We start from the raw sequence: 16287 nt of genomic DNA on the forward strand, positions 1-16287 counted from the left end.
GTGTGTGTGTGTGTGTGTGTGTGTGTGTGTGTGTGTGTGTGTGTGTGCTAGCAGGTCCAGCAACCACGAAGCCCTTGGTACTGTAAACTCAGATTGGAATGTCCCCAAAGGCGTAGAGGCTTCACCAGTTTATCACCACCTGTTCCAGTCTCCCTTACTCAAACCGTCCCACGAATAATTATTTTAACCCCTTATTTAATCACGCATGTTAGAGGGGAGCGCAGCACCGACATGGAGTGTCAAACAACATCAGGCACACGCCATGGGGTTTTTACACCATCAGTTTGTGTATTACATTCGGTTGTTTTCTGGTTGTTCATTGGTGACCAATAGCTCTCAAAGAGCTTTTTCTTTTTTTCTATCCATCTGTGAAATTCATCTCTATCGTACAGGTGGTGCACTGTCTGGAGGAAGTTGAATCTAAACCAGACTTTTAGACAATCGTGTGAAAGGCTTCTTTAGTTCATTTCTTCCAGTGCTTTGTACAGACATTTATAGAAACACAAATATTACATTTTTTGCTCCCACTAAATAGCATGATGTAGTATATCCTCCAATGGAAGACAAAGACGTGTACCTAAACATGTTGTATAAGAAGTATGACTACGTAATGTGTTGCTTTTTTGGCCCACCTGTTTCACAAAGATCTCAAACCGACATCAAAAATAAATGCCGTGTTTTATTTTGTCCTTTTTCTTTGACAAGAAACCATTCGGTGCGAATGTCTGCTGTCAAAAAGCTCCAGCAAGTTTATTTTGAGCAGCTCCGATAAACAACATTGGTTTGTGCTGACACATTTAGTCTTTTTTTATGGTACTATGGCTGTCAACATTATGTGAGAGAAGTCTTGTCCCAAAGGACTTGACAGAGCTCCGTGACTACTGACAGCATGCAGACGCAGAGGCAGATAGCGAGAACGATGAGTCAGAGCTGAAGCAGTGTGGAAGTCCAGACAGTGCAGCAACTCCTGAGGCCCACACAGTTAAGAAGGCCCAACACATTGACACAAAGTCCATATGTCTTGGTGAGTAATAACCCACAAGCAATCTGTTGCTCAAATTAAAAGTAGTATTTGTTCTTTACAGAGCTTTACTTTTGGCATTGGAACTCACGGTTTGGCAGGAATGGAGGAATTTAAACACTAGACAAACTTATCTACTTAACTGTACAATTCCTCATGTATTTTTTTGGTTCATTATAAAGTTGTAACTCTTGGGCCTCAGATGAAGTTGACGTGATAAATTCAAAGCAGTTTTTTTTCTTTTACAACAGCATCATTACAGGCCTCTGTTCTGCCAACGCACAGGTATTGGTATATCCAATATGTACTGTATATGTATAAAATGAATCCACGTTTGTTTGACCCACTTTCTCTAAGTCTGCCATGTGTACTTCTATTTTAGTTGGTTATTACCAACATGTCCCAGAATATTTTTTGACAACCGCCCAGAGAACATGCCTGAACTTGTTTCATTCAGCTGTTTGTACCTGTTTAACAGAGTAATGTTGTAGTCATTTTGCACACATAGAGGAGGTTAGAGTACCAGCAAAAAGAGCGAGTGGAGCGAAGGAAGCATTATTGCACTAACACGGATTTACCAGAGGACCAGGGTCATGCAATATTCTCTTCAATAAACCCCGAGTGCAGGTTTGGAGGCTGTGCTAGACCCTCTGATAGACTTGTGTCTAATCTGGAGACACAGCTGCCAATTCGTTCCACCTCACAGGACCAACTAATAGTTTCTCCTGGAGTGAACCAAGTGCATTGTTTATTGTTGGCCATTCACTGCCAAAAATAAGCACCTGAAACTGTAATTTCAATTTGTTTGGAGGTTTAAAAGTCACAATTAATGTAACAAATGCAACATTGTTTGCTTATTTCTTTCTTTTCTTTTCTTTATATTATGAATCAGATTACATTATTTTAGTTACCAGTGCAATAATCTGGCTTTTGTTCAAATATTATTATTATTTTTGCAAATACTGAAGTGATGTAAACTATATTATTCTATTGAAGTGTCAATGGATATCTATTTTTGCAGTTTAATAGGTGTCCATTGGCAAATCGATGCATATTTGTGTCCAGTGTCGGACATCAGGGACTCCCCTCTCCATCACGTCTCGTCTTGAGAGGCCTTCAATGGGTCATCTGGAACGGTGGTTCATTAAAGAAGCTTAAATTGGAGGCTCGTTTGCCTGTGAAGGGTTTGGAAACATTGGGGTTAAAGGCAAATTCCTGAGCAGCATCAACATATATGCACCAGTGAGTGGGGCCAACAACAGGACAGAGAGACGTGTATACATATAGGGCTGTAGCACATGGATGAGCGGATGAATTTGTAGGTACAGGCTACACTGATAGATTTCAGTTTTGACAGATTACATTTAGGCTACATAATGAAGCCATTGTCAAGCCAGACAATGGCTGTAATGAGCCGCGTACTGTATGTCACACAGTGTGGTGTGTAAACCACTGAAGCATGCAAAGCTCTGGTTGGTTCTGTCAAATTAGACATGCCAAACAAAACAGCACACCAAGCCTTTTTAGTTCACGAATATGAGAAAGTGAATGTCAGTGATTTTGCCCTATGGAAAAGATGTCACCATACCTGTAGGGTGTCGATACATAAGTGTGCAGAACTTCAGTACCACCCTCATAAATATGGAGGTTTTTGTACAAACCACATTTTGTAATCAGCCTTAAAGTCTTTTAGTTTATCCAATTTTGTGTTTTTGGACACAAAGTGATGGCTGAATCCGGGTGACTTGCTTCCTCTTAATGAATGAATTGATGGTGCCAAATAGTAGATTATAATGTCCCTCCATTTCGTTTGTATTTTTTTTGCATGTAAGCGCGCCACTCAAGGAGTGGGAGAAGGTGGAGACACACACACACACACACACACCTACATATTTACATGGCGCACATACACACGGAGAGAGAGAGAGAGAGAGAGAGAGAGAGAGAGAGAGAGACTGTTGCGGAGGAGGGCGCAGAAGAGGGTTGTTTTCTTTTTTTTCTGCCGTGTCCGTTTTTTCCAACTTTCTGTCATCCAGTGGCTTTGCGCGTAAAAAAAAGCAAGCAGAAGCGCTGGAATCACCAAGGATGACCAAGGTCCGGAGTTTCTCCTGCACCAGGATCTGATTCGCTACTCCAGATACGGATTTGCTCATTTAAATGGTTTAGCACAAAGTTTCTGGAGGGAAAACCCCGAATATCCACCTGGATTAATGTTCCAACACATGAGGATACCTGCGCTTGGAAGTGAATCATCTGATCGCTACAGTGTAGGATACAGTAGTTAGAAAGTACAGTGGAGTAGCAAATACTTATCATCAGCTGCAGGTACGTGGACGGGATGAGACGCGGGCTGTCAATGTTGATTATTAATTACTACTTTAATTAAAAATGTAATCCTATGGGGAGTTTTCTTTATTCCCTACAATAATCGCATCCCGTGTATTCTGTATGTTCTCTTCTGGTTTGGACGCTATTAAGTGTGCAGGACTTTTTGACCACCCTGTCTGGTTCAATGAGCTTAATTTAGACAAGCAGTGCTGAGTTATATGGTCTGGGATGAGAGGTGAAAGTACCGCTCTAACTGCATCCCCAGACCTGCTGTCTAATGGGCTTTTGCAGTTTTTCAGCAGGGGGTGCTGCCTCATTAGGAGTCAGAGGTCCGAGAAGGTCAACTCACATGGTCAAGTGGGTAGAAGTCGTTTCTTTTCTCCCCCCACCCCGAGTCAGTGTCTTGAGGCAGAGGGATGTAGTGGCAGGATGTTGACATTGGTGGGATAGTTATGGCACACAGGGACAGTAATATTTACATTTTGATACTATTCACATCTTGGTGCTCTAAACAACTAAAAATATGAATTATGTGTAGATAAATACATATAATGTAAGATGGTAATTTAAACTTCTCTATTTCACATTTGAAGTGTCCAATTTAAAGAATTCAGGAGCTATGCAGGCAGCCTGCGTCTGGATTGCCAGGTAATGTCAAAGTGTTTCAATTATGGATTTCTTATTTCTTTAAAAGCTTTTTTCTTTTTAGTAATTTGTATTTAAATGCAGATGAATGTTTTTATGTAACTGTCTCATTCTCTGATGGGCCATTAATCTCTCAATTTAGCAATATTTTATTAGCTTCACAGTGCTACATACAGTACATTCTTGATTGTGTCAGTAAACAGTCTGTTTTTCTCTAGTGCTTCTGTCCTCTGGCTGTTGCTGTCAGACCTCCTGGACTGCCAACGCTCAACAGACCAAAGAAGGGTGAGCAGCAGTTGCTTATGAAAATCAATAAATCTGTGAGCTTTTTGACACCCTCGTGCACGCGTTGCTAGACCTCCCTCGGATGTTTCCAGGATTTTTTTTTTCATGTTGTTTTATCAACCCGTCTGAACACATGGTTGGCGCAGGCTGGTGGAACGCTCCTCCGCTTGGAGATGGCATGCATGATTGTGTCTCGTTGGCATAGCCAAACGCCGCCCGAAGTGATAGACTTTTACTCCTGCTTCCCCCGTCCCAGTGTGTGTAAACAGTGCAAGTCCCCCCCCCCCACAGGGAACCTGACCAGGGTGCTAATCTGTTAACTTGTAATGGGAGCATGAGCGGAAAGTTCTGTTGATTGCGGTGGAAATGAGGGGGCTTGTGTCAGCTGTCAGCGAGCCATCTCTTGACCTCTGGAGACTCAAGAACCACACGGAAGAAAACTAGTGGAATGCACCTCGTGGATGAAGCTGACTGACAGATCGACTACCCAGTCAGGTTAGAAAGGGGGGGGGTGCAAGTCGACTCAATGTGTTTCCGCCCGGGAGTCCAGCTGTGTGCCCTATGGCTGACCCCGGGAGATGACAGTGGCGTTGAGTTACAAAGGCTGAGGGAGGGTAGAAGAGGTCTGAATAGCTGCACAGGCGGAGTGACACAAGAGGAACTTCCTGCCAACTGTCCCCAATGCTTCTGTATTCTCTCTCCATTTGCTAAAAGTCAAAGGCAGCTGAGCTTTTTACTACGGCCATGTGTTTGCCCAGAGAGGTTGCTGTGAATGGAGACAAAGTGCTCCCTTAAAGAGTGGGATTTCCAAGCTGCTCGGCGGATAAAGCCGCCTTGGCACAAGGCTTCCCCCTGGCTGGTTCCTCAAACAGAGAGTGCAGTGATCGACGCTAATATGTCCCTGGCAAAGTTGCACAGAGAGTTTGAGTCAACAGTGAGAAACACAGGTAGCCAATAGGGGATAGGCCTTTAACAGACACCCACTAATCAGCCAAATCGGGGCTTTATAACCGTGAACAGAGGTCTGTTTCATGGACAGTGGTGGAGGCGGAGGGGCAGGATAGTCATGTTGATGAGATGAGGTCACTGACTTGAGCCTTGACACAACGCCATGATCCGGGGAGATTAAAGTCTTGTTGACGGAGGCTTTCCATCAATCCTTGGCACGCACTTTGCGTGACGCTTTCCGGTGCTCCGTGGTGTCGCTAATCTCGGTTGTTTCATCTCCATGCAGGTTCCTGAGAGGGCAGCGCCCCAAAAGGAGTTCAGGGTAGAGCAGGGAGAAATTCAAGGCTCTTGGGGCGCCTGGGGGCCCTGGTCGACCTGCTCCCGGACCTGTGGAGGAGGGGTGCAGGAGCAGAGCAGGCCCTGCCTGCCTGTTTACACTCCGTCACAGTACCCCTCCGGGAGAGCCGGTGTTCACCCCCAGCAACCAGGCCACGTCATTTCAGCCCTGCGGCCAACGGTTCCTCTGCACCGCGACGCAGGCAGGTACTACAACAGCAGCAGTCATGACGATCTGAGGAAGGAGAAGGAGACCCGGCCCGGTGGACGGAGGTACTGTATCGTCCTGCACAAACTGAGATGTTTAAATCAGTGTGCTTACAACTGGTATTTTACCAAGTCTGGGATTTTTTTTTATCTAATTAGAGGAAGTGTTTGGATTCAGATGGGTGACAAAAGAAAAAAAAAAACAGATCAAATGAATGAAGAAACATTACAAATGCAGACACTTCCAGACAGGACATGAGGAGTTAATACTTGATGAGTATGATATTTATGGTATTGATATGGTTTAACCTTCAACCTCACCAGATCCCAAGCCAGTTGAACACCAATAAGATATTTTGGAGCTGTGTTTAATGGCGCTCTCCACCACCACCATCAGCATGTCATTTGAACTTGTCACTTATCAGTAGCTAAAGACAGAAGGTGCTGTGCAAATTGGCGCAAAAGAGTTTATAATTATTATGTATTTTATTGGCGTTCATGTTAATTTATTTAACCTGAGTGGTAAACTAACGAAGTACTAAACTAACTGTCTATTGGAAGTAATTTCACTATCATGATGGTCAACGGGGAAGTCTTTTTCAGTAGTTCTTGTCTTTGTCAATATCTGCAATTCTTAAAAGAGCCTGTGCGGCTGTGCTGCATGCTGAGCAGCTCTGGTCTAAAAGTGACTCTTTGGAGCCATCGCTGTGGGCTATCTAACTGCCATTCAGTGTGAAGCTAGTCTTTTATGGATGTCGTCAAAGGCTCGGCTTGTGCTTGGCAGCTTTGTGACCCCCTTCCTGTTGTGCTTGCCTTTAAACAAATAATACTGACAGCTGAGTAAGCGGGGGGGGGGCTGTTTGAGTTGGAATCTAAGGAGCCAAGCTGCGACAAAAGCTCCCAGATCTGGACGCTTCTCTGATTTCGTCGTTTCGGATGAAGAACCGTGACAGTTTCCTCAGCGAAAGAAGAAACTTTGCTAAAAGATAAATTAAAAAGGTGTGGATCCAAATATACTGCATGGCCTTTGTTGTACAATCTCTGGTTGGTTTTACGAGGTTTGATACTTTAATTTGACAGACGAAGGGTAACTGGATTCAATTCTAGTTAGCAGGGACGTGTGTAGGTCGAGAGATGGTGGTGACAACTGGCACAGGATTGGTCGAGTTGGTGATGTCATCATGTCTGTGTCCTCAGGAGGATCACTCAGATCACTTCGGGGAGCTATGGCTACGGGAGAGCTCCTTATGTCACTCCATTGCAGACGGACACGGGCCAGAGCCCTGGGACGGCTCGCCCCCACAGGCAGAGACGCTCTGCTGCAGCTGAAGCCCACCAGTCCGCCGCTAGAGGCCACGGCGGCCACGGGTCAAACAACCTGGACCCCAACACCCTCCATCGCCACAGCAGACCCAGGGCACAGCAGCCCAAACATAACCAAGTGTGGGCACCTCTCTACCAGCCTGGTTCGGTCAACCAGCAAGAGCCGCAGTCAAGCAGCCAGACGTCTAGACCCCAGCAGCACCAAGAGAGACCCTACAACCCACTACCTAGTTCCTTCTGCACAGGGGAGCATGCTCACTACAGGATCTGCAACAGTAATGTATGCAAATCTGCACCGTCTTATTATTATTCCCAGCATGTTGGCTGGACATGGGAATTAAACAGATAAATAACATTACTGATTTTTGTTATTGCTCTGATTTGTTTTTGATTCCTTTAATTCTTTTGTTGATAAAGCTGTGAGTGGAAGAAAATACTTTATATTGATTTTGTAGAATTTATTTACAAAAAAAGTGAGTACAATTAAATAAAGAATATTAGAGCAGAAGATAGAAGCGTAAGACTTGCAGAGACGGACCACTTATCGCAAGCTCAGTTTTTTCCACAGTGCAACACTGAATTAAACATACCAATAAGCATGAAACACACATACACATACAAGTATTTTTTGTGTGGCCACAGCCAGATATAATTTACGGTAAAGACGATGATAAAGACCCACTGCAGGTGGCGCACCTCAGCACTGAGCAAGGCATTGTGGGATTCCAGGAGCAAGATATTTGCCAGCTTGCGAGCATTGACATGCTGGAAGGTGGTGGAGGCCTATATGTTAGCTTCTCACCATTATGCCTCTGTTGCTTAGAACTCTCTTTTTGTTCATAACCTGTGCAAAACAAACACTTGTTAGCGTTTAAAGCCATGTAATACTTACACTAAATATTTAATGTTAATGCGATGACCCAGATATTATGCAAAGTAAAGCAGACCAGGGGCTTGTTTAGACAAAGGAGATACGGGGGGATGTCAGTTAGTTTGAGTTACACTGGCGAGCCTTCATCTAACTACTTTGGCAAGAAAGACTGAGCTGCAAGCACAGGGTTAAAACTGGTAAAACACAGAAGGTTGTCTGCAGCAGTCAACTAATGGCTGCAGAATGTGACAATGAGAAATGTGAGCTTGCTGTGGTTACAAAAGGATTCACCTGTCTTTGTGTAAAATAAATGTATGTGTGTCTGACGTTTATGTGTGTTTCTGGTCCATCCTCAGGCCTGTCCTCCATCCAGCAGACACATCAGGGCTGTTCAGTGTTCTTCATACAACAACCGACCTTTCATGGGCAGATTGTACGAGTGGGAACCTTTCAATGAGGGTAGGTCATATGCAGCTCTAAGGACAGTTTGTGCATATCTATATGTATGTATTTCCACTTTCAATTTTTGGAGACTAAGTTATATAACATGAAATTGCTTCGGTAATTTCTTTCCTCTGTGGCCTCCGGGGAGAGTAATGTTAGCTGTTGTGCTGGCAACAGCTAATGGGGCTTCAAAAACACCTTGTAAACATTTATATAAAAACTAAATTATGGTAAACAGTGAGGCTGTAATCATAACCATGTAGCTATAGTTACTTGAAAAACAACAAGGCTAATCTACAGCCATACATAACTGTCATTCTCACAGTTAAAATAGTAAGATGTTAATGCTTAGCAGGTGATAGTTTGGAGCATCCTAACGGGTGAAAAGACAAATAGAAGAACAAGAAAGTAAGACCATACAGTCTGTCTATGAAAATATATAGACAGTACGTCCTGCTTGTAAGTCTGAGGACGCTAGCCTAAAAAGTGCTCCAGGCTACACAATCTTAAAGTCACACGCACAATTCACAATGAATCACATTTTCTCTGTCAGTTACATCTTCAGCTGCCCGACCTATGACCTACTATATGAACTAAGGTGTGTTGTGATGTAAGCGCTGCAGTATGTCATCTGTCTGTTCGCTCACTGACAAATGTTCACCTATACAAACCATCTAACCTAACTCACCTGAGGTATCCGGGTAACAGTCAAAACACCTCCTGAAATGTAATTAATCTGAGAACACAAATGGAACGAACAGGCTCCAGATTAATATCCTGTCAAACGCGTGTGTATTTTGAGATCTGGTCTTTGTTCCGTAGACCTTGACTGACGGGTACTGCAGATGTAAAGATTAAATAACCTCAGCTAAATGTATGAGGTTGAGTCTGGATTACTTCTCGCCCATCTTGAACAGTGCTTAAATGTGCTCTTGTACATCTGTTTAAGAAATACCTCATTTTTGGGCTTATAGGGTATCTAATTGATAAAGCACCTGAACAAAATGTAAAGAACAGGGATCGGGATCCTTTGTGGTCGCTCACCGCTGTTTTTGTGTCACCAAATGAAACGTTGGATCTTTAGTTAAAATCACAGAGCTGGTTTCATACAAATGGGATCATTTTTAGGATACGTTTTATTCTTTGTTTCGTCTAACTTTTGTGCTAACGTTAGCTGTGGGATATTCTGAATTTGTCGTCTCAAGTAATTTATTAACTTATCAGACACTTTCTGAATCATTCTGAATTTGTAAACCCCATTTATCTGCTACTTTAGGGAACTTAAACACACATTATTTCTAAACTGTCGCCATGTTGCCATACACTGCAGTTTTAAAGCAGCCGAGGCACAAAGCAGGCATAAAAAATTGTTATTTTTTGTCTAATCAATTGTTGTTTTAGCGCTTTGACTGATTAAAGTTAATTAAAAATAGTAGGCTTGTGTATTGGTTGCATTCGTACCATCGTGACATAATGTGGCCCTATGCACTGCACTTTTCACATCTCCAGTCTTTTGGGAATTTAAGAATTTGATTTGATTCATTATAAATAAAAGGTCTTGATATATATTTATGATTCTCATCCTTTCAATGTGCCTTTTCTACATGCTCTTCAAATGCATCTATTCCTTATTTTCATTTATTTATTTATTTTAGATTATTTCCGTGTCATCTCAAACATTTGGCCCATCCCACATGGGATCACGTGACACCGCTATTAATCATACATCTTCGGGGCCTTACATTTACAAAGCATGTAGAAAAAAAAGATAAACCTCAAATAGTTAAGTATTGAATTAAATGTTAATATGTGACGTTCTTTTATTTATTGAGACACATGATGAAAGTATTCTATTGACACAATAAATGTTAGGATGTAGATTGATTTGTATTATGTGCTGTCAATCAAATGTCATTCATTGTCTTTTTTGCACTTATATCCCAAATAATATGTCATCAAAGTTTTCACAATCTCCTAAATCTTTGTTTTCAGTTCCTGGGGATCAGCATTGTGAACTCAACTGCCGGGCCATAGGGTTCAGGTTCTATGTGCGACAGTCGGAGAGGGTGATCGATGGGACGCCATGTGGGCTGAATGATACTTCTCTCTGCGTGGTGGGGAAATGTTCGGTAGGCCAGTATCTTTGCTTCCTTTATCCTATGACTCTCCCCATGTCTACCAGATCCATGCTTTTTGCGAAGATATATTGTGGAAAGTAATACATTTGCGTGTTGCTAATGCTAACATTAGCCTCCCATAAGCTTACTTTTTACAAGTTGACATTGTTGTTGGATCCTAACGTCCTTTGCATTTTAATATCTGCCAACCAAAGTACAGTTAATAAGAGGACATGAATATATGAGGATCCTGGAAGTTTACTTTACTTGCCAGCCAATAATTGAACAGGTGGTAAAAGTGTTTTGGCCAATATTTGGATGTTCTGTTACACTTTTTGGATAGTCCATGCTGCAACCTTGGAATATGGTTCATGCATATACAACTAAACCTGAAGGTTTAATCCAACCCACACATTTGAACATTTGAACTTATAATGACGTTGTAGTCACTTGATTTTAAATGGTGTATAAGAACTGGAGAATTAATCTCTAATATGACCAAAATGTATCACAGTTCAGGCAGTAGCTCGGATGTAGTAACGGCTGTGACCACCAGAGGGCAGCATGGCATCAGAGTGAGAGGTCTTTGTGTGTGATGTGGAGGAGTGATGTGGAGGTTTCCACCCAAAGCAAGTGTGGGCCTTCTTATGGCTGGCTATGTACGTGTGCTGGATTCACTTTGATGTTCTTTTAATCAGGGTTTAACTGGAAGAAATATGTTGGACAAAGAGCTCATTTCCAGTTGGTTTTTCCTACTTTGCTCTGTCGACCCTGTGTATTTCCATTTGGCCGTAATCCTGCGACAATCTCAAGATTAAGGTTTAATCGACATAGAAAGCCCTCTGATCTCTTATTTTGGCTTTGATCACATTTCCACTGTTGACACACACACACACACACACACACACACACACACACACACACACACACGACATCGTGATCCTCCGTTAGGGCTGAATTATTATTTCTAATAAGGGAAACTTAATTTGCATTTATAAGTCAAATCAAGCAATTACAGATCTGCAATAGATTAACCATTTACTTTCCTTCCTCAGACCACTGGCTGATTATTTGATGATTCACACTCATCAGCAGTCTTTCAGGGAGATTTTTCAAAGACATTTTTTCTTATCACTCTCCCCACTGGGATTTTCACAGCTGTTCCAGTCACTTGAACAGGAGATTTGCCCGGCTACAAGCCGAGAGATAAAACAACTGGGTCATTTTATTTAAATCATAACGGCTCTCATCATTGAAATGATACATTATTGTGGGAATATGCTCTACTCTCCCCTCCGGTGGTAAGAGCACCCAAAACAAACGTGCCATGACATGTGGAATATACACTCTACATAGTGCTCAAAGCAAGAGACGTCATTGCACCCCGCTCTAGCAGATGTTTGAAGTGTCGGTCATCATGGGTGCCGTTTTGAATCAGCTGACGGTCAGCTGGTTTGTTGCACTCTGCTTGACCTAACATGATACTTTATAACTTGTTGAAATACTATAATAAATGAGGGCTAAAAATAAATTCGCTAAACTTTTAAATGTAGCCTGATAAAATCAAATTCTTGATCTCCAGATCACCACTTACTGAGGTGATCCTCTCTTGCGCCATCATGAAATTGATCTTCAGGTTTCAGGGAGAGATGTCTTATATTGAGTGACACATATTGGATGGAATGCTGTAGTATTTGCGTAAGATATTCATGGTCCCTAGAGGATGAATTCTGAACCTTAGGTGATCGATTATCTTTTTCTATATGGCCACCAGCAGGTCTGAATACCAAGCTGTCAAATTCTTTGGTTTATGACCAGATACTTGCAAAGCTAATTCCCATCAGCCTCAACTGTACTTTGTAATAACTAATACTAATGACCAAATGTTAGCATGCTAACGGGCTAAACTAAGATGGTGAACTAAGTTGCAGCTGCATGAGTGAATGTAACAGTCGGAACATGGCTGGACTTGAAGTTAGGACAGATGTCAGCAGGAAGAGAGCCTTGAAGCTATCATCTACTAAATGGCCATTAGCATTCTGACATTAGCTTTTTTGCTTCAAGGACTGCCATACCTAAGTTCAAATGTCACAAGTCCGCTACCGTGGCTGGAGACAGGCTTGTTAAATGATGACATAGTAATGACATGGTAATACTGCCTACTGTAATAATATTGCATAACTAATAATAATCCAAAAAGGCAGTTATTTAAAGTGCACCCTCAAATCTACACTTGCCAGTCAGGCTGATGAAAATTGTCTCGGAATATTTTACACAGTTTTTAACAGTTTTGATCCATTTTGAAAGACATCGTATCACACTCTGACATGTTATTACGTCGGCCAGCTGTTAGCTGATGTTAGCTTGTCAGTGGCTAACTTGAAATGCTGTTGTTTCTGTAGCTGCTCCAGCAGACAGGGTCCATGTGGAATAAGTGCACTGTTTTGATGTGGCCCTGGTGGCTTCCAGCTCTGCCTAGGAGCCAACCAGCTGCTGTGCTCAGTGGAGTCCGGTGTATGAGTTAACTGTTTGATGGTCTCTAGCGTTGGAATTTCAGGAATATCATAGCATCAGTATTTTTTAACAGGTGTGTTTAATTCATCGTGAGTGAGCACATTTGCTGAATTCTCTGGTAAAAGTCAAGCGGGTCACTTAACAAACATTTATCAGATTGTATTTTATAATATCTATGACCGCCGGTTGCAGTTGTTTCTCTGTGGTAAACCCAGTTGTGGTGGAATCCAGACTGTTTAATCAGTTTCTGAGCTGACGAACAACAATGACAGACCAAGATTGATACAACTTTTTGGTTCATGTGGGAAAGCTGTTATGGAAAAAAAAAAATCATATAGTTTGATTCTTGTTTATGTGGTTGTTATAGCAATGCCCCCTTTTACAGCTCTGGTTTTTCAATGTCCTCAGTTCTCTGTCCTATTTCATACAAAAACTGCACATGTTCTTTTGTCTCAACCAGTAACAGTGACAAGGTTAAAACCGAAAAGGCGTAAAAGATAAAGTGTAATTAACTAAACAGATATCTATTTAAGTCCCAACTAACAGAACTAAAACTCTTCTTTACTATATACTGTTGATCAATAGGTTTCTCTCGAACTCTGAACGAGCTTGTGCACTCACTATCCCCAAGGCACTAAGAAGCAATATACTCAAAGTCTGACCGACCAGGTGATCTGATGCCTCTGATTCAAAGCCAAAACCACACAATAACGTTGTTCTGCTTATTCAAACAGAGGGGATCCAGCGGGTCAGGGCCTGTCCCCCCAAAACACATTGATGACATTGTCAAGAAGCAGCTAGTCGTCTAAATGTGTGACTTTTTCTTGAAAAAAGAATCACTTTGCTATCTGTACAGATAGATGGGTGTATATCTTTTATCCATTCATCATTTAAACATATACTGTTATTGAAATCACGCATACAAAACATATTATGGCCATTTCAAGTGGGTGGTTGACAACACATGCACTTGGTTGGACAAAATGACTACACACGTACCAGGTATGGAGTGTGGACTGGTAGCTGGAGAGGTGCCAGTACACCTGCTGGCCACTGATGAGCAAGGCACCAAACCCCCTCTGGTCACTGTGCCATGTATTCAGCAGCCCCACATGCTGACATCACTCCACATTTGATGCATGTGTAATGGTCCTGTGTGTGTGTGTGTGTGTGTGTGTGTGGGAAATTAACTATTTTTATTCCCCTTAATATAGACATAGATAAGATATTGATTGAATCGTCACATAGAGTCACATATTGTAGATTTTAACTCTATTTGTGGGATATTACAGTGCAGGAGTAGGGATTATTGCCCTGGTTCGAGTTTGAGATTCTTAATCATGACAATGAAAACAAATTCATTAAAATCATTTGGACTGTGCTCTTTTTTTAGAGGGAAACATTTCATTTTCCATGCAAACGAAACCACCGATGGATGTGTGCTTGTTGCGGCGAGACACTGCTGCTGATTACAGAGGGAAGTCTACCACACAGTTTGTGTGGTCCCCAATACTTCTCCCTGACACATTTCGAGCGGCATGAATAACAACCCAGCTCTGTCCATTTGACCTTTGGCTCCTGGTGCCACTGCAGGTGTCCATGTCAGATTTTCGGAATCTGACACAGTGACACCCTCAAAATTGGCCTGTTAGAGAGACTCACGTCTCTCTAGCTAATGAGGCAAATCAAGGTCTTTTGAGGTCCGTACCCCTAAAGTTTGGACTGTGGCACTGCTACTGTGCAGCTTTGTTTGCTGTATAGAGGACTGCAGGGATGATGCATTTTTATAGGCCAACCCCAGAAGTACTTGTTCCCTCGACACAAGAAACAATGGGATTTTTCCATTGGATTTTTGAAATATTACAGAAAAGTATACACAATGAGGCTGTAAGGGTGGACTAGTTTGTAGTCTCCTTTAGCCGCTTGCCAGCAAACACCTTTTTTAAAGACTTGTAAAAGCTTCAAAATTCATGAGAGGGGTATCTACTGACGTATATTATTTCTTTTAAATTTGACATTTTATTTATACTCTTCAGAGTATATTTAAGATAAGATGAGATAAAACTGTAAAGTTTTGTCTTGCTTCACAAGTATTTATCACTTGATTGTGTGATGGAACTCATCACCAGCATGTGAACTGCCCTCTTGTGGTGTAGTATGTTATAGTATGCTATGGTGTAGTATGTTATTACCCAGAAAATGTGAACAAGTCTTAAAAAAAACCCAACACTCATATTGGCTCCAACGCTGTTTGATTCCATTCCGGTTCCAACACAGTGCCAATGCTTAGTTTTGAAAGTATTGTAATATGATGTGATTTTGAACCTGAACTGTAAAGGTTTTCATGTGTAACTTTAAAAATGTTTTATTTTGTACTGCATTTGATCAAGCGTTGCATATAAACTGAGGAGAGAACTACGTAAAAATAGTGAAATAATGGGAGTCATGACTTTTGAGATTTTTGTCGAGTATATTTAATATCCAGATATCCTTTTGATCAGCTTCTTTAGGATCCCCGTTTGTCTTTTACAAGTGGAAAAGCTGTGTATAGATGTGAGTGCGGAGATGTTAACAGCCAGCTCTGAGGCACTGAACCCCCTCACTCCCCCTCCCGAATGTGGTTCCTCATTTCAGACGAACGATGAAAGAAAGATCCCTTTATGTTGGGAATTCCATTCAGCCGCGACTTCTCTCCCTTTGTACCAAGGAAGGGCATTTGAGAAGGGTGTGTGTGTTCTTAAGGGCCGATCAATGACCACACACTTTCCCTGCTGGCGGTGGTGGGCCCCGCTGAGGGTAAAACTCTATGAAGCCCACTACTCTAGACCCGGTAGTGGGTTTACTTTGCACTAGCCTACTTCCTGCTGCTCTTCGCAATTTGGAGGGAGACGATGATGATGATGAAAGATGGTAGAAAGAAGTCTGGTTACATGCAAACATGTGGATGATAAATGTGCCAAATATAGCATGAGCCCAAATATTTCAATTCAGGAGGGGCCTCCGTCAACATGGAACTGACTGATGTCGGAATGGATTTTTGACGTATTGCTCTTAATAAAGATGACAGATAGAATTTAGGCTCTGTCCGACCCAGCGTGGCCACGGTCTTCCTCTCAGCACTGGCATGCTTCCCGGCACCCAGAGGCCCCAAACTCATCAAACAACATCCCAAGCCCCACTCCTCGCTTCTCTTCTCTGACAGCTGCATCTGTTTTGTGCATTCCCCGCTGCGGTGGACTGGGACGGGC

At 42.3% G+C, this 16287-nt stretch overlaps 1 protein-coding gene across 1 annotated transcript in view; it reads left to right on the plus strand.

Annotated features, from left to right (window-relative positions):
• The first annotated feature begins 3332 nt into the window (after positions 1-3332).
• thsd4 (thrombospondin type 1 domain containing 4) overlaps positions 3333-16287 on the plus strand; it is a 38622-nt gene continuing 25667 nt past the window's right edge. Inside the window, exons 1-7 of the mRNA XM_031848345.1 lie at positions 3333-3346; positions 3943-3997; positions 4213-4279; positions 5514-5836; positions 6968-7373; positions 8321-8423; positions 10401-10537. Coding sequence (XP_031704205.1) covers positions 3969-3997; positions 4213-4279; positions 5514-5836; positions 6968-7373; positions 8321-8423; positions 10401-10537 — 1065 coding nt within the window. The 5' untranslated portion in view covers positions 3333-3346; positions 3943-3968. The remainder of the gene's footprint in view (positions 3347-3942; positions 3998-4212; positions 4280-5513; positions 5837-6967; positions 7374-8320; positions 8424-10400; positions 10538-16287) is intronic.

Source organism: Anarrhichthys ocellatus, unplaced genomic scaffold (assembly GCF_004355925.1).
Source record: "Anarrhichthys ocellatus isolate YVR2014 unplaced genomic scaffold, GSC_Weel_1.0 scaffold8, whole genome shotgun sequence".
NCBI classification, from domain to species: Eukaryota; Metazoa; Chordata; class Actinopteri; order Perciformes; family Anarhichadidae; genus Anarrhichthys; species Anarrhichthys ocellatus.